This window comes from Lytechinus variegatus, chromosome 18 (genome assembly GCF_018143015.1).
Source record: "Lytechinus variegatus isolate NC3 chromosome 18, Lvar_3.0, whole genome shotgun sequence".
Lineage (NCBI taxonomy): Eukaryota > Metazoa > Echinodermata > Echinoidea > Temnopleuroida > Toxopneustidae > Lytechinus > Lytechinus variegatus.
The window spans coordinates 9,652,989-9,676,888 of record NC_054757.1 but is presented as its reverse complement, the minus strand read 5'-3'; the positions used below and the strand labels follow the sequence as shown (position 1 = coordinate 9,676,888).

General features: G+C 38.4%; 1 protein-coding gene across 2 annotated transcripts in view; it reads right to left on the bottom strand.

The window, feature by feature from the left end:
- Positions 1-268: 268 nt before the first annotated feature.
- LOC121431580 (broad substrate specificity ATP-binding cassette transporter ABCG2-like) overlaps positions 269-23,900 on the bottom strand; it is a 48,715-nt gene continuing 25,083 nt past the window's right edge. For both annotated transcript variants that reach the window (XM_041629125.1, XM_041629126.1), the window contains exons 6-17: positions 21,892-22,049; positions 13,942-14,093; positions 12,788-12,883; positions 11,938-12,128; positions 11,246-11,311; positions 10,434-10,519; positions 9,653-9,742; positions 9,082-9,206; positions 7,418-7,572; positions 6,458-6,547; positions 4,370-4,437; positions 269-4,010 (exon numbers count right to left, since the gene is read on the bottom strand). In XM_041629125.1, coding sequence (XP_041485059.1) covers positions 3,863-4,010; positions 4,370-4,437; positions 6,458-6,547; positions 7,418-7,572; positions 9,082-9,206; positions 9,653-9,742; positions 10,434-10,519; positions 11,246-11,311; positions 11,938-12,128; positions 12,788-12,883; positions 13,942-14,093; positions 21,892-22,049 — 1,425 coding nt within the window. In that variant the 3' untranslated portion in view covers positions 269-3,862. The remainder of the gene's footprint in view (positions 4,011-4,369; positions 4,438-6,457; positions 6,548-7,417; positions 7,573-9,081; positions 9,207-9,652; positions 9,743-10,433; positions 10,520-11,245; positions 11,312-11,937; positions 12,129-12,787; positions 12,884-13,941; positions 14,094-21,891; positions 22,050-23,900) is intronic.

Below are 23,900 nucleotides of genomic sequence, written 5' to 3'. Positions count from 1 at the left end.
GGGGGGGGGGGGGGGTAGGGGTGAAGAAAGGTTGGGTGGTGACATTAATTGGAGAAAGGGGATGGGGGAGTAAAGAAAAGAGAGAGGGTGCAGGGGTGAAGGAAGGATGCAGTGGAAACATTGCTTGGAGAAAGGGGGTGTGGTAGTGAGAGAGAGAAATACAGTGAAGGTGAGATAATTGATAATAGAATAGAAGTAGCACAAAGGAAAATGGTGGATAACGCCCTAAGCAATCACAGCTACAGAACAGTCACACGTCAAGTCAATATTGCCATTTTAAAGTTTTATTATCATAAATATATCAATAAAATCAACTCTTGCATAAAGAATGTTTCATATCATTAGAACATGGTCAACTCATTTGAAAGATAACCCTTTTCACAGAAAGCATGGTGACTGAAAAGAGAGGTAAATGTATTACTTTGTACACTCAATTTTAGGGACTGATCACGTGTAACATTCGATAATGGAATTACACAAATGCCAACAATTAATATTGCTTTCAATATCTCAATGTCCTAAATTATTCATAATTCTACATTTGATTCTAGGTAACACACTTACACCTAATCCTAACTTGAAAACCTATTGCATAAAAACCAAACAATAATAATAATAAAAGAAATGATCCAAATGAAATTTTAACTCTAGTGCTGCACTTAGACTGAATCAAAAACCCCAAGTGCGACCTTACTTGTAAACAAAACTTAAAAATTAATTTTGAACTTTTCTTTGACCTGAAACAAGTCTGAATTTAAAAGAAATACAACTGACACCCTAAACATATACCAAAACTTAATCCTAACCTATAAGATTGTAACAATTATCACATCTTATTCAACAGATTTCGGACAATTATCAATTATATGGCAAGTTACATTCTAAAAAAAAATGGATTCAGAAAATGCATATCTGCCAACCCTCTACAACAAAAATAAGTATTCTTAGATGAAAAAATAAGTATTTTTTGACAAAAAAGAGTATTTTTTTAAAATTTGTCTCAATGTAACAATCACCAACCTGTCAAAAAACATTTTGAATGACTACTTGAAAACTTGATGATTCAACATTTTAAACATGTGCTCATAGGCAAGAACTTACTTGTTCTTTTCATGCAACAAGATACTGGCCCGGCACTGATTTTTACCAGTCTGGGACCGTCGGACCGGCGCTAGAGTTGGGCGCTGTGTATAAGACTTACTCCAAGATCGGATATTTAAAAAAAAGTAACAAATCATACAAAAAAGTATTGGCATATTCATAGCAAAAAAGAGGCACAAATACTCTAAAAAGGGAACGGTTGGCATGTCTAAAAATGCTACTGAAGTAAAATCAAATATGGGGAGGAGTGGCATTTAAGATGTAATAACCCTAACACCCAACTACAACATCTTGCACAATATTAAGGGAAACAGCATCAAGCAAGAGCACAAAACATAGAATGGTTTTACAATCATCATGCATTTACGTTACGTATATGTATTTGGTCTCTAGCACATTTTTGGTTTATTGAAGCTCATGACTTTAAATACATACAGCCAAAATTAGTACTCAATAATAGATATTTACAATCAGTATAGTGTAATTACTTAAAACTTGTGCTGCAAAATAAAAATATATGATTATTTGCGTGTAAGTTAGAGTTAGTATCAAAATATCACCAAATATATAAAATTCAACAAATATTCTATCAATGATTATTTCTTTTGTATTTTTTAAAGTATATACACAGTCAATGCCATGATTACTCGACAAAAAGATAACATAATATAACAGTGATCATAGAAACATTTTGTCCTTTCAACTTACCAGGAATGATGATGAATACATATAAATCAGAAACTTATCACAATAGGAATACAGACTGTATTGCTCCTCTATATCAAAATGACTTTATTCTTTAATAAAATCCACCAAAAAATGTTTGCTGACTCGTCCCTACATTATGATAATGCCAATCCCAATGACAGTACAGACCACTGAACATCAGCAAAAAGTGGTTGAGGCACATGAGCTATTGTTCAGGCTTTGGGCACCTATGTGTGTCGTTGGCATGCAGCTATTCATGAGGTAACCAAATTAAGTGGTAAACATTGAGAGAATTTTCAAGAACATTTATAAACATTTTCACAGCAAATTTAAGTGAGCAAAACAGAACCCGGCCCCTCCGCACAAAGGTCAGCGATTGATCACTAAATGTAATGGCCTATCACGATCCTCGTTGCATGCACATTTTACTCAGTAGACTGACTAGGAACCAATCAGAATTGGCCTTTCAAGTTAGCGATCAATCACTAATCTTTGTGTAATGGGACCCTGGACCTGCTTAAACATATTAATGTTTCATAGGCTAATACTTGTAACTTTTGAAGGTTTCCATGGCAAAGAAGAATAGTGTAGTAGGTTTCACGGTACACCGTGTATCTTTCTTGGGCAAGTGGACCAACACTTGCACAAGACAGATACGTGGTGTACCATGAAACCTACTACACTAGACTAATACTTGGAGTGTAAGGCTTCAGACCATATTCTGAACTCTGATTTAATTCAAATTCTATTCTAAACATGTGGTTATGACTATGGATAGCCAATTGTGACAGGTATCTCGAACAGTCCAAGTTCCAATTTGTCAGCTCCTCTGACACTCGAATAATTTGTAACTGACCAGGGGGGTGTTTCACAAAGATTCAAGTATGACTAAGAGTCGCACTTAAACACCGAGTTGTGTTCGATATGACAGGCTTGACCGCATCGGTCAGATCATGTCATGAGGACGCGCACTAATGAGTATCTATCAATAAGATCACGCGTTGCATATCATGTACGCATCGGCATTTAAGTGCGACTTAAGTCATACTTAAATCTTTGTGAAACACACCCCTGGATTAATTACTGAAATAGTTCTCTTCATCATAAAAACATGAGGAAAGAGCTAAGTAATGATAGGAAACGTAGAATTATTGGCTATACGTAACTTTAAAACAGACCTAGACCTAACTAAAACCATATGTCAGAATACAGACAGTTGTCTTCAAGGCCACAAATATGGCTTGACCCTTCTTTGAGTTCAAAATAGCTTTAACTACATTTCAAAAATGCAAATTTTCAATGATATATTAATAAATATATATGTATATAGCGAATAAATCTTGAGAATAGGTCTACAGGGATATGATTTTTTAATTTTTTTTTCATACATCTACACTGTTAATGTACATCATCACCTAAGCAATTTTGACCCAAAGAGTAGAAATATCTCATAAAAGTATCATAAATATCTGTTAATGGTTGTTATCGAGATAGATGACATGAATTTGGAATGATTTAGTATCTACAAGTAAGGCATAAATAAGTAAGACTGGCATAAATAACTACATGTTGAAAATATTTCATATCGTTTTCTTTATCGCTCTAGAAACTAGTGCCAAGCTGGCATGTGTGAGATTGTTTTCATGCGTTGTGCACAAACACTGTTTATTGCTATGTAGATGTCTAAGCATGCACCTCCAGTGAGAATATGTCTACCAGTCATACCAGTCGTGCAATGAGCTAAAGATTTTGAGGAGGCTCGACATGGTGTAAGGGGGAATTTTCTTTTGAAAAAGCTCCAAGAGAGCATGCAAAATGTTGACCTTTTTTAACACACAAATCTAACTTTATGATAGATTTTGAGATGATCTTCAGAAAATAAGATTATATTTTACCTTTCCCATTTTTTTCTTGGTCATGAACCTTTTGGGAGGTCCGTAGCTCCAAGCGCTCTCTCGGATGCCAGTGAGTTATATGCGTAAAGTTGTGCAGAAGTGACAAGTAGCTTAAATGAATCTCCACCCATGCCTGCTTGCTATCACCCAATATGTATCTATTTGACCTTGGGCAATCGTCGGAGTTGAATATAAGCAATGGCAAGGAGTCCCAAGGTCATGATTCCGAGAGCCATCTCGTTCTGCCACAGGCCCCAGTCGCTGTAGTCGATCCCTTGCTGATCGAGGTAGTCCGTGCCTGGGATGCTGGAGTGTAAAACATGAATATTGGATGGAGAAATAAGTACTGAAGTACTGGTATGGCTTAGCTGTTTGAGCCGTGGTCTGATCTATTTGGGTTTAAAATTGAATCCATGCAGCCATGTGAAGACTCGCACATTTGGAACTCTTGCTCATGTCCAAATTTATCTTCTCATGCCTGCTATTTCAAACTCAGACACAAGATTTTCAACCTTATCCGACCAATAACAAATGAAACTGAGAATAGTCAATGTTTCATAATAAATGTAATTAAAAAATTCCAAATTTGATACATTCAAAATTATCATTTATAGAATTCGGGTGACACCAACCTTTCAAAGTTTTGCTGAAGTTATTGCACTTACCATCGTAAGGTGACGTTTCCAACCGTTTCACAGAACTCCATACCGACCATCTCATTGATTAGTAAAGACTAGCCAAGTATCAAGAGAAAGAAAATGAATGAATAAAAAACTTATTTGGAAATAGTGTAAATAGTAATAATACACTATAAATAATGAACTATAAACAATGATGAATTATAAATAAGAATAAACTTCTGCAGTTGTTGATTGATGCTTTGTTGATTTTTTTTTGCATATAGAGCTGAAGGCTATTTTTCATATTCACCTTAAATGATTTGTGTTTTTGATAGCATAATGATAAAGTAGGACTCTGATAATGCTTGCTTCATCCCAAATTCTGTTTAACTCATTTCAAATTTACCTTGAGTACTATGAAGTAAAAGTACAGTACATAATAGTAGAATTGAAGCTGTTAAATTGTCATGCACAACAAAAGCAGACATCAAAAGCATGTTAGCGATCAACGATTGTAGATCAAAATATAAAACAAAATTAATTACAGTACTTTGCAATGCCACAATATCATAAACAATTTTGGATGTCTGACCCTCATTTTCACCCATTTCTACTTCACTTCAAGAAAAGCTCAAGCCATGATAATTTAAGAGTATTCCAACTTGTCATATAAATCAGGAAGTGAGATGAACCATAAAGATAATTGGAGGTACATCCTTTACAGAATCGAACTACTGTCAAAATATTGTTTTCATTGTTTTTCTGCCATATATATATAGGATCTATGAAAGATTAAGTTGAAGTTACCTCAGTTTGAGGTAGCTGATCAGAGGGGAAGGGGTGACCATAGAAGACATGGAAGAAGCAAGTGGTGGAGGAGAGTAGGAGGGTTGGGTTGAGGAGGATGGTTAGAGGGGTAGGGGGTGACCAAAGAAGACATGGAAGAAGTAGTGGTGGAGGAGAGTAGGAGGGATGGGTTGAGGAGGATGGTTAGAGGGGTAGGGGGTGACCAAAGAAGGCATGGAAGAAGCTAGTGGTGGAGAGTAGGAGGGTTAGGTTGAGGGAGGAGGATGGTTAGAGGGGTAGGGGGTGACCAAAGAAGACATGGAAGAAGTAGTGGTGGAGGAGAGTAGGAGGGTTGGGTTGAGGAGGATGGTTAGAGGGGTAGGGGGTGACCAAAGAAGACATGGAAGAAGTAGTGGTGGAGGAGAGTAGGAGGGTTGGGTTGAGGAGGATGGTTAGAGGGGTAGGGGGTGACCAAAGAAGACATGGAAGAAGCTAGTGGTGGAGAGTAGGAGGGTTAGGTTGAGGGAGGAGGATGGTTAGAGGGGTAGGGGCTGACCAAAGAAGACATGGAAGAAGTAGTGGTGGAGGAGAGTAGGAGGGATGGGTTGAGGAGGATGGTTAGAGGGGTAGGGGGTGACCAAAGAAGACATGGAAGAAGCTAGTGGTGGAGGAGAGTAGGAGGGTTAGGTTGAGGGAGGAGGATGGTTAGAGGGGTAGGGGCTGACCAAAGAAGACATGGAAGAAGCTAGTGGTGAAGGAGAGTAGGAGGGATGGGTTGAGGAGGATGGTTAGAGGGGTAGGGGGTGACCAAAGAAGACATGGAAGAAGCTAGTGGTGAAGGAGAGTAGGAGGGATGGGTTGAGGAGGATGGTTAGAGGGGTAGGGGGTGACCATAGAAGACATGGAAGAAGCAAGTGGTGGAGGAGAGTATCCCATAATGGCTAAACCAACTTGGTCTACTAGCAGATGGCCTAATTCTCAGATTATCTAACACCATCATGGCTAAACCAACTTGGTGACCATAGAAGACATGGAAGAAGCAAGTGGTGGAGGAGAGTAGGAGGGTTGGGTTGAGGAGGATGGTTAGAGGGGTAGGGGGTGACCAAAGAAGACATGGAAGAAGCAAGTGGTGGAGGAGAGTAGGAGGGTTGGGTTGAGGAGGATGGTTAGAGGGGTAGGGGGTGACCATAGAAGACATGGAAGAAGCAAGTGGTGGAGGAGAGTAGGAGGGATGGGTTAAGGGAGGTGGATGCATGGAATAAAATGGAGGGAAGGGGCGATTTCTGCGAGAACGAGGTGATTTGGCCAACCCTGTAGTCCAAATCAAAGTGAATTACTACTACTTACATTGAGACCAAATCTGAAGATACTAAGATACTGAAGCCATTGGAGCCAGACAGGTAAGGAGCTGATGTTCACTAAGAGTCCTCCAAACACCTACGAAATAGAAGAATAAAAAAGGATGGAATATTACTCATTATATCCTACATAGATTGAATCCTGTATAGTGATTGGTTCAAATTACATCATGTGACCAAATATATTTCAACTAAGATGTTGTGTGACGTCAGACCTTGATATATTTTTCGCTATACCAATATTCTGAAGTCATTATTTCAGAAAACTGGATATTTAGCTAAACTCTCAGGCGCACCAGCCAGCAAGCTCTCTCTCCCAGGCAAGTCCCGCGATGCGTCGGCGCAGGCACTAATCTGCGTTCCGCTGAGCGCGGTGGCTCAGAGAAAAGTAGGTAATTCAAGGCAAGTAACCGGACTTTGCAAGCTCAGCACATAGATTTTGGTTATTAATTATTAATAGTAGGATATAAAACAAATATATCAGGCGTTTCATTCAAAAGCATAGTGGTAATTATTTATCCTCGGTTGGACTGGCAAAACTACTATATCTAGTAATTTAAATGAATAGTAATTGCCAGACTAACCTCGGAAAAATAATTCCACTATACTTTCTCAAAGCCTGATATATTTGTTTATTATATAGTTTGGATGCTGTTTCTGTGTTCTACAGTTGTACAAGGATGCACAACTTTATACACAACAATGAACACCACAAACCACAGAAATACAGATAGCTTTCCATTATTTAAAGATTGATGGAATTTGCTCCAAGTTGGGAAGGAGTTTTGAAAAGCCCTTCAGGGTCTCTCCAATATATTGCAAATCATTGACTGGAAGCTAACATGAGGACACACCAGACTGTGTCAGGGTAGGGGAGGGGAGGGGGGGTATGAAAAGGAAATGTTTCAAAATGTAAAAATGAAAAAGCCATATATGTAAGTCAACTTACCATCATAAGCACATAGCACATCGCGATGAGCAGAGTAGCAATGCCAGCAATGCTTACACTGGAACTGATGGCAAATGCGAGGGCACTGGACACAAATGTGACGAGAAGTAGAGTCAAGAAGTAGATGAAGAACTTTGCTACATCTGGCTGCAGACCTAGAAATATCAAAGACCAGCATGAAAAAAAATTGACATAAGTGTCTACAAAACCATTATAACTAGTAGCAATTAAGCTGCAAATGGGCAAATCTATCAGAGTAAATATATTTAATTAGCTATTCTTATTCTCTCGACAGAAAATATGAATAAATCTCTATGATAAAAATCACCCTATACTACAAATGATCAGGACAGATATTTGTCTATTTTGTCTATATTGCAGCTATACACCATGTAATATCTTAAAAAAACAATAATGAATTCAACCACTCATGATTTGATCAGCAAGATGAAATGTATTGTATCCACCTGGTCTACTAGCAGGTGAAATTTTCAGACCTAACACCATCAGAGTTAAACCAACTTTGTCCACTAGCAGATGGTCTAATTCTCAGATCATCTAACACCATCATGGCTAAACCCACTTGGTCTACTAGCATATGGTCTAATTCTCAGATCATCTAAAACCATCATGGCTTAACCCACTTGGTCTACTACCAGATGGTGCAATTCTCATATCATTTAACACCATCATGGCTAAACCAACTTGGTCTAATAGCAGATGGTGTAATTCTCAGATCATCTAACACCATCATGGCTAAACCCATTTGGTCTATTAGCAAAAGGTCTAAGTCTCAGATCATGTAACACCATCATGGCTAAACCAACTTGGTCTACTAGCAGATGGTGCAATTCTCAGATCATCTAACACCATCATGGCTAAACCAACTTGGTCTACTAGCAGATGGTCTAATTCTCAGATCATCTAAAACCATCATGGCTAAACCAACTTGGTCTACTAGCAGATGGTCTAATTCTCAGATCATCTTAACCCATCATGGCTAAACCCACTTGGTCTAATAGCAGATGGTCTAATTCTCAGATCATCTAACACCATCATGGCTAAACCCACTTGGTCTACTAGCAGATGGTCTAATTCTCAGATCATATAACACCATCATGTCTAAACTCAATTGGGCTTCTATCAATTTGGTCTAATAACCATTTTGTCACACCATCACTTGGTCTAATATTACTTGTTTGTTCTGTCATTTAGCCTAATTCCAAGACGATTTATATTTCCACTATACTTACTATTTTGCACTTTATCAAATCATATAGACCAAGTGGTTTCAGACCAGGGCTCCGTAACACAAAGGTTTGCGATGAATCGCAAATATGAAAGAACCGCACTGATTGGTCCCTGGTCAGTATTTTAAACCAAATGCGCGTGTAACATTGATATTGATTGGTCAGTTCATTTAGCGATTGATCGCTAATCTTTGTGTTACGGAGCCCAGGTGGATATTAGATGAAATGTATGGAGCCTAACTGGAAATAAGACAACGTGCTAAATAGGCTAAATGGCGATTAGACCAAAATTTTATCAATGATAAAGTAGGATAAGACTATACAGGATGAGACCGAATGGAAAGTAGACAAAGTGGGCGTAGACAAAAATAACAGTTTACCAAAGAAATACATCTACTTGCAACAGGGACTTACCGATCATCCAGTATGTGATGACAACATAAAGAACTGTGGGTATCACTCTTAGAGGAAGTAAATCACAAAAGACTTTGGCCACAAAGTACACCGAGACGCGATAGAAACCACTCGCTGATTCATGACTGAAATAGAATGACAAAAACAACAACATAGATTTCACTAAAAGGCAGAAAGAAAATGGCTGACATTACATTATCTTACATAAAAACACTGAAGGGGAACATAGAAGGAAATGAAATAAAATTTAGAGCTCCCTTATTCATGTAGGCCTTATTGACCAAGCATGGTATCATAAGGTAAATCGAGGAAGACACTGAAGACAATTCTAGTTTTATTAAGGACAATCTTGGAGTCACATCTCCAATATTTCAACAACTTTACTGCCTTTGTTCAAGGTGCACAGAGTGCATTAAGAAGCCTCTTCTATTTTTCAGGAAGTCACACATAAGAATTAATGAGTCACAATGTTGGAAAAATAATGAAACTATGACAAAATCTATTACCAGATCTAGATACAACACACATTGTTGTAATGAGAATTTGAACTTCTCTACATCAAGTAACTTACATAAATATAACTCGTTCTCTGATGAACAATTCCACAGCACTCAAATTACCAAATACCATCTGCATGATAAGGAAGAAGAAGGCACCGATTCTAGAATAAAGAAAATAAAAGAGGCAAGAAAACAAATTTAAAAAGTGGGAAAATTTACTGAGATCTATCCATGAAACAGACCCCTGACATAACAAATGGCAGTGGTGGGATATATACTGAGATCTTTCCATGAAACAGACCCCTGACATATAACGAACGGCAGCGGTGGGATATTTACTGAGATCTTTCCATGAAACAGACCCCTGCCATATAACGAATGGTAGCAGTGGGATATTTACTGAGATCTTTCTATGAAACAGACCCCTGACATATAACGAACGGCAGCGGTGGGATATATACTGAGATCTATCCATGAAACAGACCCCTGACATATAACGAATGGCAGTGGTGGGATATTTACTGAGATCTGTCCATGAAACAGACCCCTGACATATAACGAATGGCAGCGGTGGGATATCTACTGAGATCTGTCCATGAAACGGATCCCTGACATATAATAAACGGTAGCGTTGGGATATTTACTGAGATCTGTCCATGAAATAAACCCTTGACAGATAATGAATGGCAGCAGTGGGATATATACTGAGATCTTTCATTGAAACAGATGCCTGACATACATGCATAACAAATGACAGTGGTGGATATTCAATCAGATCTCTCTGTGAAACAGTCCCTTGATATATTAAATCTATAAACAGTGACAGCTTTGGGTTATTTATATAATATTTACCTGTTCTGGTATCCTGATGCGATAGATGTGTCGAGTTGAAAGTAGATTCCACCAATAACAACAGAGAATAAAATTACAGTCATGTTCTGAATGGATTATACAAAAAGGATATATATTCAATAATAATCAATTTCACAATCACATCAAGAAATTGCTTAATAGGAAATAAATATTTTGTCAATATGACTGATGATCAATTTCATTATCGGTAATTTCCCAAGAATAGCGCATTCCATATTATGACAAAAATCACTTACTTATTTAAAATCTGCATAAATTTAAGTGCAACAAAAATGAAATTGCTTGAAATACAGTAAAACGTTAGTATATCATCGAGGATCTAGATCTGGCACAATTAAATAAACTGAACTTTGTGAAATCTTGAAATCTACGCTGAAAAATGATCACACTGAAGATCACCAACACAGATAGGCACACATGGGACAGTGTATTAATATTGCTAGAATAAAGACCCGACGGAAGTGACCAAATCCGCACTTGATTTGCTTATTTCTCAGCAATTACACAATTTCTTCCAGAATCCTTTGGCACATATCTTTTATTCATACAAACAGACACTTGGGTGGTCATTATATTAGATTCTGTAGAAAGTGATTTTGGGATCGTTACCAAAACTGGAATTTATCTTTAAATACCATATTAAATCTAGCTAATTTGAATGTTCACCCGTCAGGGAGGTGTAATGATAAACTGATCCATGTGATTAGGAACATCAAAATGACAGAGTTCCTTGTAATTTCATACAAAACTTTTGAATCAATTATTCGACTGAGGTTCCTTTATCAACATACCTGGATAATAGTGAGGAATGGGTTTCTTAGGATGTTCAGTACTGCTCGGTGGGAAACGTGATACAGCTACAAAGAAAAATGGCATCGATGATTAATACATGATACATCTAAAGAGAAAAATAACAAAGCAGTAAGATCAAGCTTTATACTAAGTTTAATTCCACTGATTTTGTTTCACTGTGTCAAATTACTTTAGCTGAATGCGTCTCTCTCTACCAAATCAATGAACCTCGGTTTGATTTTGACACATGGTAATTGGTTCCTTCAACCTGCTCAATACCAACTAGATAAGGTTCTTGAGTTAAAAATTATATGCCTCCTTTATAAGGAGAGAGAAAGCAAATGCATGCCTAGGGCTTGTAGTGCAACGCAGAAGTGTCGTGCTCGGTATGTCTCGAAACTGCATACAGATCACAAGGTATGGGGTGGCACTAACATCCTTTGGCAAGGCATTGATTTACATTTGCCGCACTCGACCCTGGTGAGGTAACTGGGTACCAAGCAGGAATTCATTCCTTAATATGCTAAAGTAACTTATTCACAGCTAAACTAAAACCAGGAAGAGCTACGAAGGTCATTTCTAACAGTCATGAGTGCTGTAGAAGAAGAACTCATGGCTCACTGACAGATGATACCATCAACATATTTTTGACAGAAAAAGACCATCTCAGAGTAACATCTCTGGAGCTTACCTGTGAGAAGAAGGATGTTGGGTAGTCGATTGAGACGATGCTTGTTTCTTCTTGATTCCTATATTCATTGTAGATGCCTTCAGTAGCGTCTTTCATCGTCCTGTAGTACTGGGACTCCCCGTAGCATTCTGCAAGGTTGATGTTGCTCTTCACTCCATCATCCAAGACGGCTTGGCCTTGCTCAACATCACCTAAGGATAGAATGATATAAACACCCTCACCAGTTAAGCCCATCCCACTGTCTCAGGAGATGTTAAGGAGAAATAGCAGTAGAAAAATTCATTTGGCATTAAACTCATTAATATATAAGAAATCTAACATTATTTTGACAAAATTCAACAGCACCCTCTTGTAACTTAGTGAATTATACCAGAAGGTCCTGCAGTGTATAACATCCAGACCCAGATATCAGACCTGTCTCATATCTATATCATTGAAGCAGAGGGTCACAGGTTTGAATCCCAGCCATGGTGTGTTTTCCTTCAGCAAGAAATTGATCCACATTGTGCTGCACTCAACCCAGGTGAGGTGAATGGGTAATATATAGGACTTATTACTTGAATGCTTTTGCGGCAATTCAGCTACAGCCAGGGTAGTGATATGATACTTGGTATCATGCAAAGTAGAGAAAAGGAAAGAATTAACTTCGCTATGGACCATATTATTATGTCTAACATACACATAGCCCAAAGGTCGCATATAGCCAAAAGTCCTATTCAATGAATAAGTGAGAATTTCCCCTTTTTTAATGAAAGAAAAGATGGTTATTGAATCTTGAGATTAATCTTGAGGAGATCTAGACAGGCTAGAATCTTAAAATGACACAAACTCAGTCTGTTTAAAAACTTACCCTGGCCGTCTTCTAATTCCTTCCGATCTTCTGATTGTCCAATGATAACATCCAAGAAGAAGTCTGGTGGGTTGTTGTGTTCTTCACACTCAAAACCTGCGGATAAAATTATGAAAATCATCAATCAGAAATTAACATTTCCTGTTATAAAAGTTAGCTCACATATCATGAAATCCGATACATCCTGTTCCAAATTGTTCGTAAATTCTTTAATAAACAAAACTTGAAAGTGACAATATTCATAATACTGGACCATTTTCTTTTATCTATAACAAAAACTACATATCAGATGAGATAAGAAACTTTCTCGGTGAAGCAGCTCATTCAATCATGCATGTTAAGTTTACTACTGCTTTCTAAATATTGCAACTATGTCATGTCAGATTTTTTTTTCATTGTGGAGATGGGGGGGGGGGATGGGGACAAAGAATATATGTTCAATGTCTGAGGCAACATTCACATGAAACTCGGTGAAATTGTCCACTTTCATATTTTTCCCTTCAAACAAGGAATTCCATAACAAGAAATAAGGACCAAAGGAGAAAAATGGCAACTCTCTGCTCCCTTCCCCCTATGTGCGTGCAACCTTATTTGATATGCATTGACAATGGCAGTTAAAGGGGAAGGTTACCCTAAAAAAGCTTTGTTGTAAAAATAGCAGAAAAAATAGTAAAAAATATTGGTGAAGGTTTGAGAAAAATCCGTTAAAGAGTAAGAAAGTTATTAGAGTTCAAAGTTTTGGATTTGTGACGTCATAAATGAGCAGCTGTCCCATGTGTTAATTATGTAATATAAAATGCATGAATTTCAAATTTTGTATTGTTCCTGATGACTTAAGTTTGTTTTCTATTCATGATCGGGTGTGAAATGATTTGTCTATTGATATACAAAAGGTAGAGTGAAAAACATTTTCAATTTTCTGAGAAAATGACATTTTATTGATTTTTTACCATTCGCTACGTAGGAATGCTGCTCGCATATGACGTCACAAATCAAATAATTGAAATTCTAATAACTTTTTATTTATTTGATGATTTTTTTCTCAAACCTTCGGCAATATTTCTTACTATTTTTTCTGCTATTTTTACAATAAACTTTTTGTCAGGGTGAACTTCCCCTTTAAGAATGGACCAAGTAAGGTATTTGTAAATTACCAATTGAAGAGAAATATTCCAAGGCCTCTTGGGCTGGGCCATGGTAGATAGTCTTCCCCCTTCCTAGCAGATGCATCTTGTCAAAGAGACGGAAGATGGAATAGCGAGGTTGATGGATTGAGAAAATGATAGTGCGCCCTCTCTTGGATAGACTACAATGGAAGACAGATATTAGAAGGCAAGTGCAATTATTATAAAAATGTAGGTGTCTTATCCCTTGTCAAAAGTTGCATGTCTAATAAACCCATCTTACGTACAGTATAAGGCAAACTTGATAAGTTGATTAAGTATCTGGTCACATCAAAATATAACGTCCAATTAAGTGTACTGTGATGCATGTCTCTTTTATGAAAGAAAAGGTAAGTTACTCATCTTTGTTGAAGGTAATGATCAGATGAAAACTGTTCCAAAAGTGAAGGTTCTGGATCTCACAATACAGAATAATTTTAAATGTATGCATTTATTCAAATAAATACTATTGAATAGTCAGACCTAAATCTTTAGGAAACATCCCCTAAATTTGTTGACAAAGAATTTGATTATTTGTCATAATTGCCATAAATTTCTCAGCTTCATGGTTATCCAGTGTTATAACACAAATATCAAACATTATGTCTTGTGCAATGGTGCAATTTTGTATTAAGTGAAAGAGAGAAATATTCTATCTATCATGGCTGCATCTCATTGAATAGATCAATTACTCTTCAACACCTCACATAAAACTCATGTCCACTTTAAAATCATTCTCTCACATCAGAGAAAGTTGACACAATCTTGGCAAATAAGAATGTTTCTTTTGAACAAACACTTCAAAATCAATTTTATAGTCTGTCAATATTTGATGAGGCTTACACAAAATTCAGTTCAAGTTTGTTTGTACACAAGGGGCCCTTTTGCATAAAACTTTTGCCATAAAATAACTCTGGCAATATTTTTGCCAGAGTGTTTTAATGTGTAGTTTTCAATGGCATAATATTTCAGCCAGAATATTTTTTTGCACAAGCTTTATGCCACGAGCCCAAGGGGACAAATTGGGATATTTCATCTAGCTCAAGAACATGTACAGGTCTACTAGTAGTAGCGGGTAACTTGGATTGAATTGAATTGATTTGATTTAAATTTATTTGTTACAGTTTTTATCAAACAACACAAGAAATCATATGAAAAAACAAAGTGTTCCAAGATCAAATATCTGACATGTAAATAGAGAATGTAAAAAGTGGGAAGACTTTAAAAAGCAACAAAAAAAGGAGAAGAAAATGATGTACTCATTAGGAGAAGCAATATTCAATAGGCGATATGATGTGAAACTTACTGAAACAACTGAGGCTTCTGTATCATAAAACTTATCATCCGTAACCAATGCAAAAGCCATAACCAATGAAAAACTCGCTATCAGTGATTTGAATGTCATAACCTAGGGAGCCAGTTTTAATTCATTTTCAAAACATGTTTTATGAGAAGATCTTGAGGTGACAAGTTACTAGCAATACAATGGGATAGGTGCCTCAGTGATCCCTTTGTTATGACAACACAGTGGATCGAAGTACATGTACATTAACCGAGAGTGGGAAACATTAGTGGCCTACTGATTGGAGTGTGAGAGGCCTCTTAGATGTGTGGCTCAATATATATTCATAGTGGGTTTCATCATAATGGAAAAGCAAACTTTGCAGTACTAATACGTAGTAGTAGAAGCTAGTAGTAGTAGCTCGGCCCCCCACTCCGGGGTCGGAAGGACCGCATGCGTGTTCCAAAAATGTCCGGTGAAGGGATACTTTTTAGCGGGACAAGTCCGGCCCGCGAATTGTAAAAAAAGGGGGGTGTATTTGTATTTTCACTCGGACATTTCTTTAAAAAGGGGGTGTTTTTTTTCTCTCTCTCTCTTAGGACTCCTGAGAAAGTTTAAAAGGGGGTCATAAAATCAAATTCCTGAAATTCCTGCTACTTTTGAAAGCTCATTCAAATTAGCCTGAATAATCCTGAATTCAGGATTATTTCATATTGAAAAGTTAAGTATGGACCTTTTGTTGGAATGAGAGCTCACCTGAGATTGAGCATTGAGCAGTAGGAGTAGTAGGTAGTAGTAGTAGTAGTAGTAGTAGTAGTAGTAGTAGTAGTAGTAGTAGTAGTAGTAGTAGTAGTAGTAGTAGTAGTAGTAGTAGTAGTAGTAGTAGTAGTAGTAGTAGTAGTAGTAGTAGTAGTAGTAGTAGTAGTAGTAGTAGTAGTAGTAGTAGTAGTAGTAGTAGTAGTAGTTGTCATGTCTCATAACTCAATCATACATTACAGTTCATTCGTCAGGACTACCAACAGAACTACGGCGTTATGCGGTGATTTTCGGTTCATACATTTTACTTCGGTATCATGCTTCAAGGTTACAATGACGTCATAATCAAAGTGCATCTGCATATATCACACTCCTCCCTCCTTAGCTTATTCCTCCAAAACTTCAACTAAAATCCAATGTGCTTTTTTTCTCTATGCAAAAACGAACATAATTTTGTTCTTTTCTTTTGCAGTATAAACAACATCAAAAATTGGCACAAGCCTGAAAAATTCCTCCTTTTTTTTTCTTTTTTTTCTGAACCATTCTTTTTTAAAGAAAATCAAGCCATGAAAATATCAATTTTCATCCCACTGATCAATACTTCTTTTGGAAAAGAAATAAATGTCATGAAAGCAATAATGATGATCTTTGCCCAATTTTGTCTCAGCAATGGCATTTATGTCCATGCAAAAATTTGCATTTTTTTTTTTTTTTGAGCAACAAAGAAGAAACATATTTACAAACAAAATCTGAGTTGTGTTGTTGATTTTGAAATGTACAAATTTTGCACCGGTTTGTTGTACCGCCATGTTATCAATGACAAACATTAATGTGAGGTTTTCCCAATAAATGGCATTTGGAAACTGTTTTTTTTTTGTACTTGAACAACAATTTCTTTAAAATTTAATATTTCCAATATAGTATGCTAAATGAAAATAATCGGTTTCAAGTGTTTGAGTTGTTTAGAAGAACATAATTGCTTCAACTGTCGTATCGTGCAAACAACACCACTCAAATCTTGTAGAAAAGAAATAACATCAAAATATCATCAAAAACTAACACTAGAAAGCTTAAACTATATTTACAAACTTCATCCTTCATCTGTTACATGGACTCGATGAGCCGATCCGGCGTCTTCCTTACACGCTTAGAACGTCGAAGAGGGAGTGCCTCGCCAAGATTGGAAGGCATAGTTTCTGGATCATCTTCGATCTGTGATTTCGCCTGAATGGGAGAGTGATTACCCTCCAGACTTTCTGGGGCAGACAAATGTCTTTCAGTTTCTAAAGTCTCTGTTGGATTCACAGGTGCTGATGGTGTTGGCACCTGTGTACGAGTGGTATCGTCCATCGATACCTTGCATTCTGAACGCAACTGATCCACATGTCTTTTCCAGACTCTGCCATCCTCCAGGATGACTACATAGGACTTTGGCGCTCGTCGCTCAGCGATTGTTCCTGACCACCAAGTTTCATCTTGACGAAAGTCTTTGACTAACACGCGATCTCCAGGGAAGAATTCACGCAGACCATGTTGTTTGTCATGATGAAGCTTTTGGTCACTCTGCTTGTTAATGACCTTGTCCTCGGTACTAGGTCTGACTAAGCTGAGACGTGTGCGAAGCTCCCGTCCCAGAAACAAACTTGCTGGGGTCTGTCCAGTTGTTGCATGCTTAGTTGAGCGATATGTAAGTAGGAAACTATCTAAGCACTGCTGAAGACTGCGACCTTGAGCCTTGCTGGCACTCAATGATCTTTTAAAGGATTGTACCATCCTTTCAGCTGCACCGTTACTTGCGGCATGATATGGTGCGACCTTGACATGCTTCACACCATTTCTCCTGAGAAAATCCTCGAATTCCTCACTCACAAATTGTGGGCCGTTGTCGCTAACCAATTGCAGAGGGATTCCATACTTGCTGAACAAGTCCCTCAATGCTGAAATAGTTGCAGCTGACGTTGTACTTGACATCATAATGACCTCTGGCCACTTGGAATATGCATCTGTGACGACTAGATAGTCCTTCTTGTCCTTCTGGGCATAATCTATGTGTATACGTGTCCATGGTGACTGTGGCCATACCCATGGCATAAGTGGTGCCACTGTTGGAAGGTTCCGCGTCTGCTGGCAAGTCTGGCATGACTTCACCATCTGCTCTATGTCATAGTCAATCCTGGGCCACCAAACATGACTGCGAGCAATTTCCTTCATACGCACCATGCCAGGATGCGCTGTATGCAACTCTTGTAGAATGTCTCTTTGTAGACTAGGAGGCACAATTACTCGATAACCCCACAAGAGGCAATCCTGTTCCATGCTTAATTCATCCTTCCTTCTGATGAATGGTTTGAGTCTTTCATCTTGTTTGTCCTCCACCCATGTTCCTGTTTTCACCATGTGAAGAATCCTAGAAAGCACAGGATCTGTTCTTGTCTTGTTCTGTATTTCTTTGCTAGTGATAGGAAGGCTCTCAATGTGATAGGCTGCAATGTTATAGATGTCGTCATCTCCTTGCACAGTTTCCGGTAAGGGAAGTCGTGACAAAGCATCTGCCACAAGATTCTGGTTGCCTGGAATATACTTCAGCTCATAATCAAAAGCTGACAGGATGATTGCCCATCGTTGCAACCTCTGGGCAGCCAAGGTAGGTATTGCAGTCTTTGGACCTAGAATCCGTTCCAGGGGCTTGTGATCTGTACGTATCACAAACTTCCTTCCATACAGGTACGTGCGAAAACGCTGAAGACCGAACATAATGGCCAGTGCTTCCTTGTCCAACTGTGCATATCCCTTCTCATGCTGATTCAAGCTCCTTGAGGCATATGCTACTGGCTTCCTGTTGCCGTTGTTATTCACATGGGAGATAACTGCACCCACTCCATAGGGTGAAGCATCTACACTCAGTTCTAGCTCCTGCTCTGGATCATAGTGTGTAAGCAATCTCTCTGTAGAAATCGCCTTCTTTACAGCTTGGAAGGCATTATCACAGTCCTTGTCCCAAGACCACGGCTTTGATCCAAGTAGTTCATTCAAGGAATGGACCATTGTAGAAAGATTAGGAATGAACTGCGCGTGATAGTTAACCATTCCTAACCAGGAGCGCAACTCTGACACATTCTTTGGGGTTGGGGCATGGCGAACTGCCTCAACCTTATCACTCGTTGGTTGAATTCCCTTGGATGATAGCTTCCGCCCAAAGTAGACCACACTGTCTTTCATGAAGGAACACTTCTCCTTCTTCACCCTAAGTCCGAACTTCTGGAAACGCTGGAATACCTGCTTCAGATTTCTCATGTGCTCTTCGTCTGTGTTCCCTGTCACGAGCACATCGTCCATGATGGCGCAAGTACAATCCAGTCCAGATATGACCTGCTCTATGAATTTCTGCCAAATAGCTGGGCTAGATGATATACCAAATGGCAGCCTGGTGTAGCGGAAGAGACCTCGGTGGGTGTTGATCGTCACCAGTTCCTGCGAAGCTTCATCCAACATCATTTGTTGGTATGCACATTTAAGATCAATCTTAGAGAACTTCTTTCCTCCCACCAAGTTTGAAAAGACTTGTTCTGTAGTAGGAATGGGGTACTGGTCACAATGAATCTGCTGATTCACAGTCACCTTGTAATCTCCACATAGGCGTACCCGTCCATCGGCCTTCGGTATGCATACCAATGGGGTTGCCCATTCACTGTAATCTACAGGGTATATGATGTCATCTTCCTGCATACGTTCCAGTTCCTTCTCAACAGCAGGACGTAGAGCAAATGGAACGTTGCGTGCCTTGCAGAACTTTGGTCGAGCACCTTCCTTCAGATGCAATGACGCTGGTGGGCCTTTAGCTTTCCCAAGTCCTTCCTTAAATACATCCGCAAACTCCTGCTGCAGAACCGTTCCCACATCTGTATCAACACTGATTGAATACTGAGGATCCGAGATCAATGATTTCCAGTCTAGCTTCAGTTTCCTCAGCCAAGATCGTCCAAAGAGAGGTGGAGCGTGTTGAGAAGTCTTGACGACTACCAAGGTAAGAGTCATAGCTTGGTTCATGTACTGGTACTTGACCTCCACATCAATCTCTCCTGCTAAGTCTAGCCTTGCACCTCCATATACGCGCAGCGGACGTCTGATCGCTTGCAATTGTACATGCTTGAAATGTTTCAAGTAATCGTCATAGGTGAGGATAGACACTGCAGCTCCCGTGTCTAATTCCATCTGCAGTTCAACCCCTTCAATTGTTACTGGTACGATATACGGAGGCTGAGATGTCACGTTGTTCACATGAAAAACAGAGTCTAGGAAGTCTACGTTGTCTTTACCATCATACGCTCCATCATCATCATCTTCCTTGACCTGTTTCACTGACCTGCGACCATTATCTTGACGTGGAAAATTTGTTTTTCCTCTTTGGTTCCCACCTGACTTACATTCCGACTTCAAATGCCCCTTTTTCTGACACTTGAAACACACTGCGTCTTTGTGTTTGCACTGCTGCGCGGAATGGTTTGACAGTCCACAGCGATAACATTTAGGTCGCTTACTTGTACTAGATTGACCCTGCTTGACCTGGGTAGCATCTTTACGTCTGTTGTGTGAATATGACACCTTATTCACCTTCCCATCATCTACTTTAGTATTGGACATGTCCTTGATGTTACATGATGCTGCCTCCTCTGCTAATGCTAATTCCACAGCTTCCTGGAATCTATAGTTCTTGGACAAAAGTTTCTTCTGAATGGAACTTGAGTACAAGCCTGCAATGAAGCGGTCTCGTAGAGCTTCCTCTAATGCTCCCCCTGTGAATTCACATGAAGAAGCAAGCTTTTTCAGGTAGGAGACAAAGCCTGAGATTGTTTGACCTGGTGATTGCTTAGCATTATGAAACTTGAACCTTTCTGATACAACCAAGCGCTTAGGACGGAAATGTCCCCTCAAAATTCCACTGAGTTCATCATACGTTTTCTCACTTGGTTTGCTTGGAAATGCCAAATCTTTCACCGTTTTGTACGTGTCACTACCAATACTACTGAGAAGAATAGCTTTACGCTTACCCTCATGTCTGGTCTCCGTTGTGATATCCAAAGCGATAAAATATTGATCAAGCCTGTCTAGATATGCTTCAATATCTCCGTCCTTGTCAAACTCTTCAAACAATAAACGCGATGGTGCCAAAGCCATTGCTAGTTATTTCACTTAACTTGTAGAGTCAAAGAAAGTTCACCGTATCCGTGCGGGCGACGTACCCGTGATTGCGTTGAACAGACGTTTTCGAAAACACCACAGAAAACTAAGTACGTGGGACAACACGTTATTGCCCTCACCGAAGATCCACGGTTCGTCGTGTCGTTTATCTCTGAAAAATTGCCTTAACGTTGCCAGTTCGTAATCCTAGACGATCCCGTCCTCGTCGCCAGTGTCATGTCTCATAACTCAATCATACATTACAGTTCATTCGTCAGGACTACCAACAGAACTACGGCGTTATGCGGTGATTTTCGGTTCATACATTTTACTTCGGTATCATGCTTCAAGGTTACAATGACGTCATAACCAAAGTGCATCTGCATATATCACAGTAGTAGTAGTAGTAGTAGTAGTAGTAGTAGTAGTAGTAGTAGTAGTAGTAGTAGTAGTAGTAGTAGTAGTAGTAGTAGTAGTAGTAGTAGTAGTAGTAGTAGTAGTAGTAGTAGTAGTAGTAGTAGTAGTAGTAGTAGTAGTAGTAGTAGTAGTAGTAGTAGTAGTAGTAGTAGTAGTAGTAGTAGTAGTAGTAGTAGTAGTAATAGTAGTAGCAGCAGCAGTTGAGTCTCTCTTCAGAAAATGGATCAAGGAAAAAAAAGGAAAGTTTGCAAAAGTTTGAAATAAAAAAAACTAGAAAAGTCTAAAATTGATTTAAAAATTGATTTTACCTGGCTAACAGATGCATTACAGCATTAGCAGTGCTTGCATCGAGCCCTGTGGTAGGTTCATCTAAGAAGAGAACACTTGGTTTGGTGATGAGTTCCATTCCAACATTAGTTCTCTTTCTCTCCCCTCCTGATACACCCCTGATAAACTCTGTTCCAACCTAGTTCATACATAAGAGGGAAGAAAATAATAAAAATATATCAGATTATGCTATCAACTAGGCCTGTGAATCAGAGGTGATTAGTTCTTTTTCACTACTACACTCTCAATTTTTTTTCTAACCAAAAATTAACTGACCAATTCTTGGTTTTAAAAAAAATCCCAATTCACTTTGCATGTTTTTTTGTTTTGGTAGGTTCATATTTGAACTTACATAGCGGTTTTAAAAAAATCTGAGAGTGTGGGTAATGAGACTCACCCTTGACGGGTGATTATAATCACCTTCACAAAAACATCCCATTATTTAATTTTCTTTCTCGTTACTTTACAACACAAAGATATAGTCAGGTTTAACTTAGACCATGGCCTAACTCTGCTAAAATTATGGGATGCCAACAAATTCAGAATTGCATTTAAAAATTTTATGTTTCTTTATCTTTACTTGACTCCTTCCTCAAGTTTCATTTATGAATAGAGCTATTTCAGTAATCATTCTCAGTCATTTATGAATAAGCTGACAGATTTAACTTGTACTGTTATATATATCATGTCACAATTGGCTATCCATAGTTCAACCACATCTTTAGAATAGTTTAAATTAAATCAGAGTTCAGAATACAGGCCAGAGAATGTAAGATGGAATTGAACTATGGTCCAAAAATTCGCTTATCAGTCATCATAATTAAATATAAAGAGTTAAATCTCAATCTTACATGTGTATTTTGATTTTTCAAATAAGGGGCAAAATAATTTGTCTATGAACTCCATCCCCCCTGCATTAGCAGACTGACTTGGACAGTGCCATAAATATGTCATCCTTTTGTGATATTTTTTCATTACACACCCTCAAAATATACCAAGCCTAATTGCCTTCATGTATATCTGAAATTAGGGGTGATATTTCTCAAATTTCTTAAAAAGATGCTGTGAATTCTTCAAGAACACCTTTGTCTTTACTGTGATAAAGACATACTATGTAAGATCAATCAGCTGGGTCCCATAACACAAAGGTTAGCAATTAATAGTACGCTTGACTTTTACGATTAATTGTACATTGTAGTCAATGCAATCAATCGTAAAAATATTGTTCCACAATGATTGCTAAGCTTTGTGTTACAGGCCCCTGGTGTGATTACATCACAATTTACACTTGTTTTATTGGTCTCATAAACTTGTGTAACCTGGTGGGTGTTTCATAAAGCTGTTCGTAAGATACAAATGACTTTACACACGACTGGTAAACCCTTCTTGTGCTTAATGATACATCCGTCATTCATTTAGGACATAAGAACATGTTCCAGTCCTTCGTAAAAGTGTGCGTAACTTTACGAGCAGCTTTATGAAACGGCACCCACCTGGATCTGCAAGGATCTTCAGGTTAGGAGGGTAAATATGCTTTAGTGTTTGAACAACACAGTTTATGACTAGTTCGTGCCTTCAGTTAAACCATTCTTGACTAAGACCAGTGTGATGTACTTTATATCCAAAGCAAATATGAGGCAAATAATTTTTTGACATGAATTGTGACATCACACAGACAATATTGAATACTTCAAACGAAGTCATAAATCCATAATGACCATATTCTACTTTTTTTGTCTATATACTCTAACATGTTACATCAGGAGGACAAGATAAAAGAAGATTAACCCCAACCATGCAGGCCTGGATTTCGGGGGGGTTAGAAAACCAGGGGAGGATGAAATCAACCCCCCTTGAGATCTCAGCTGCCAAACGCCCTAGAGCTGTGAAATCGACATGATAATAAATGTAATCTACAAGGCTGTATGGTTAATTTTTCCCCAAAAATAGATTCATTATATCAATTAATTATGCTAATTTATTCATAACT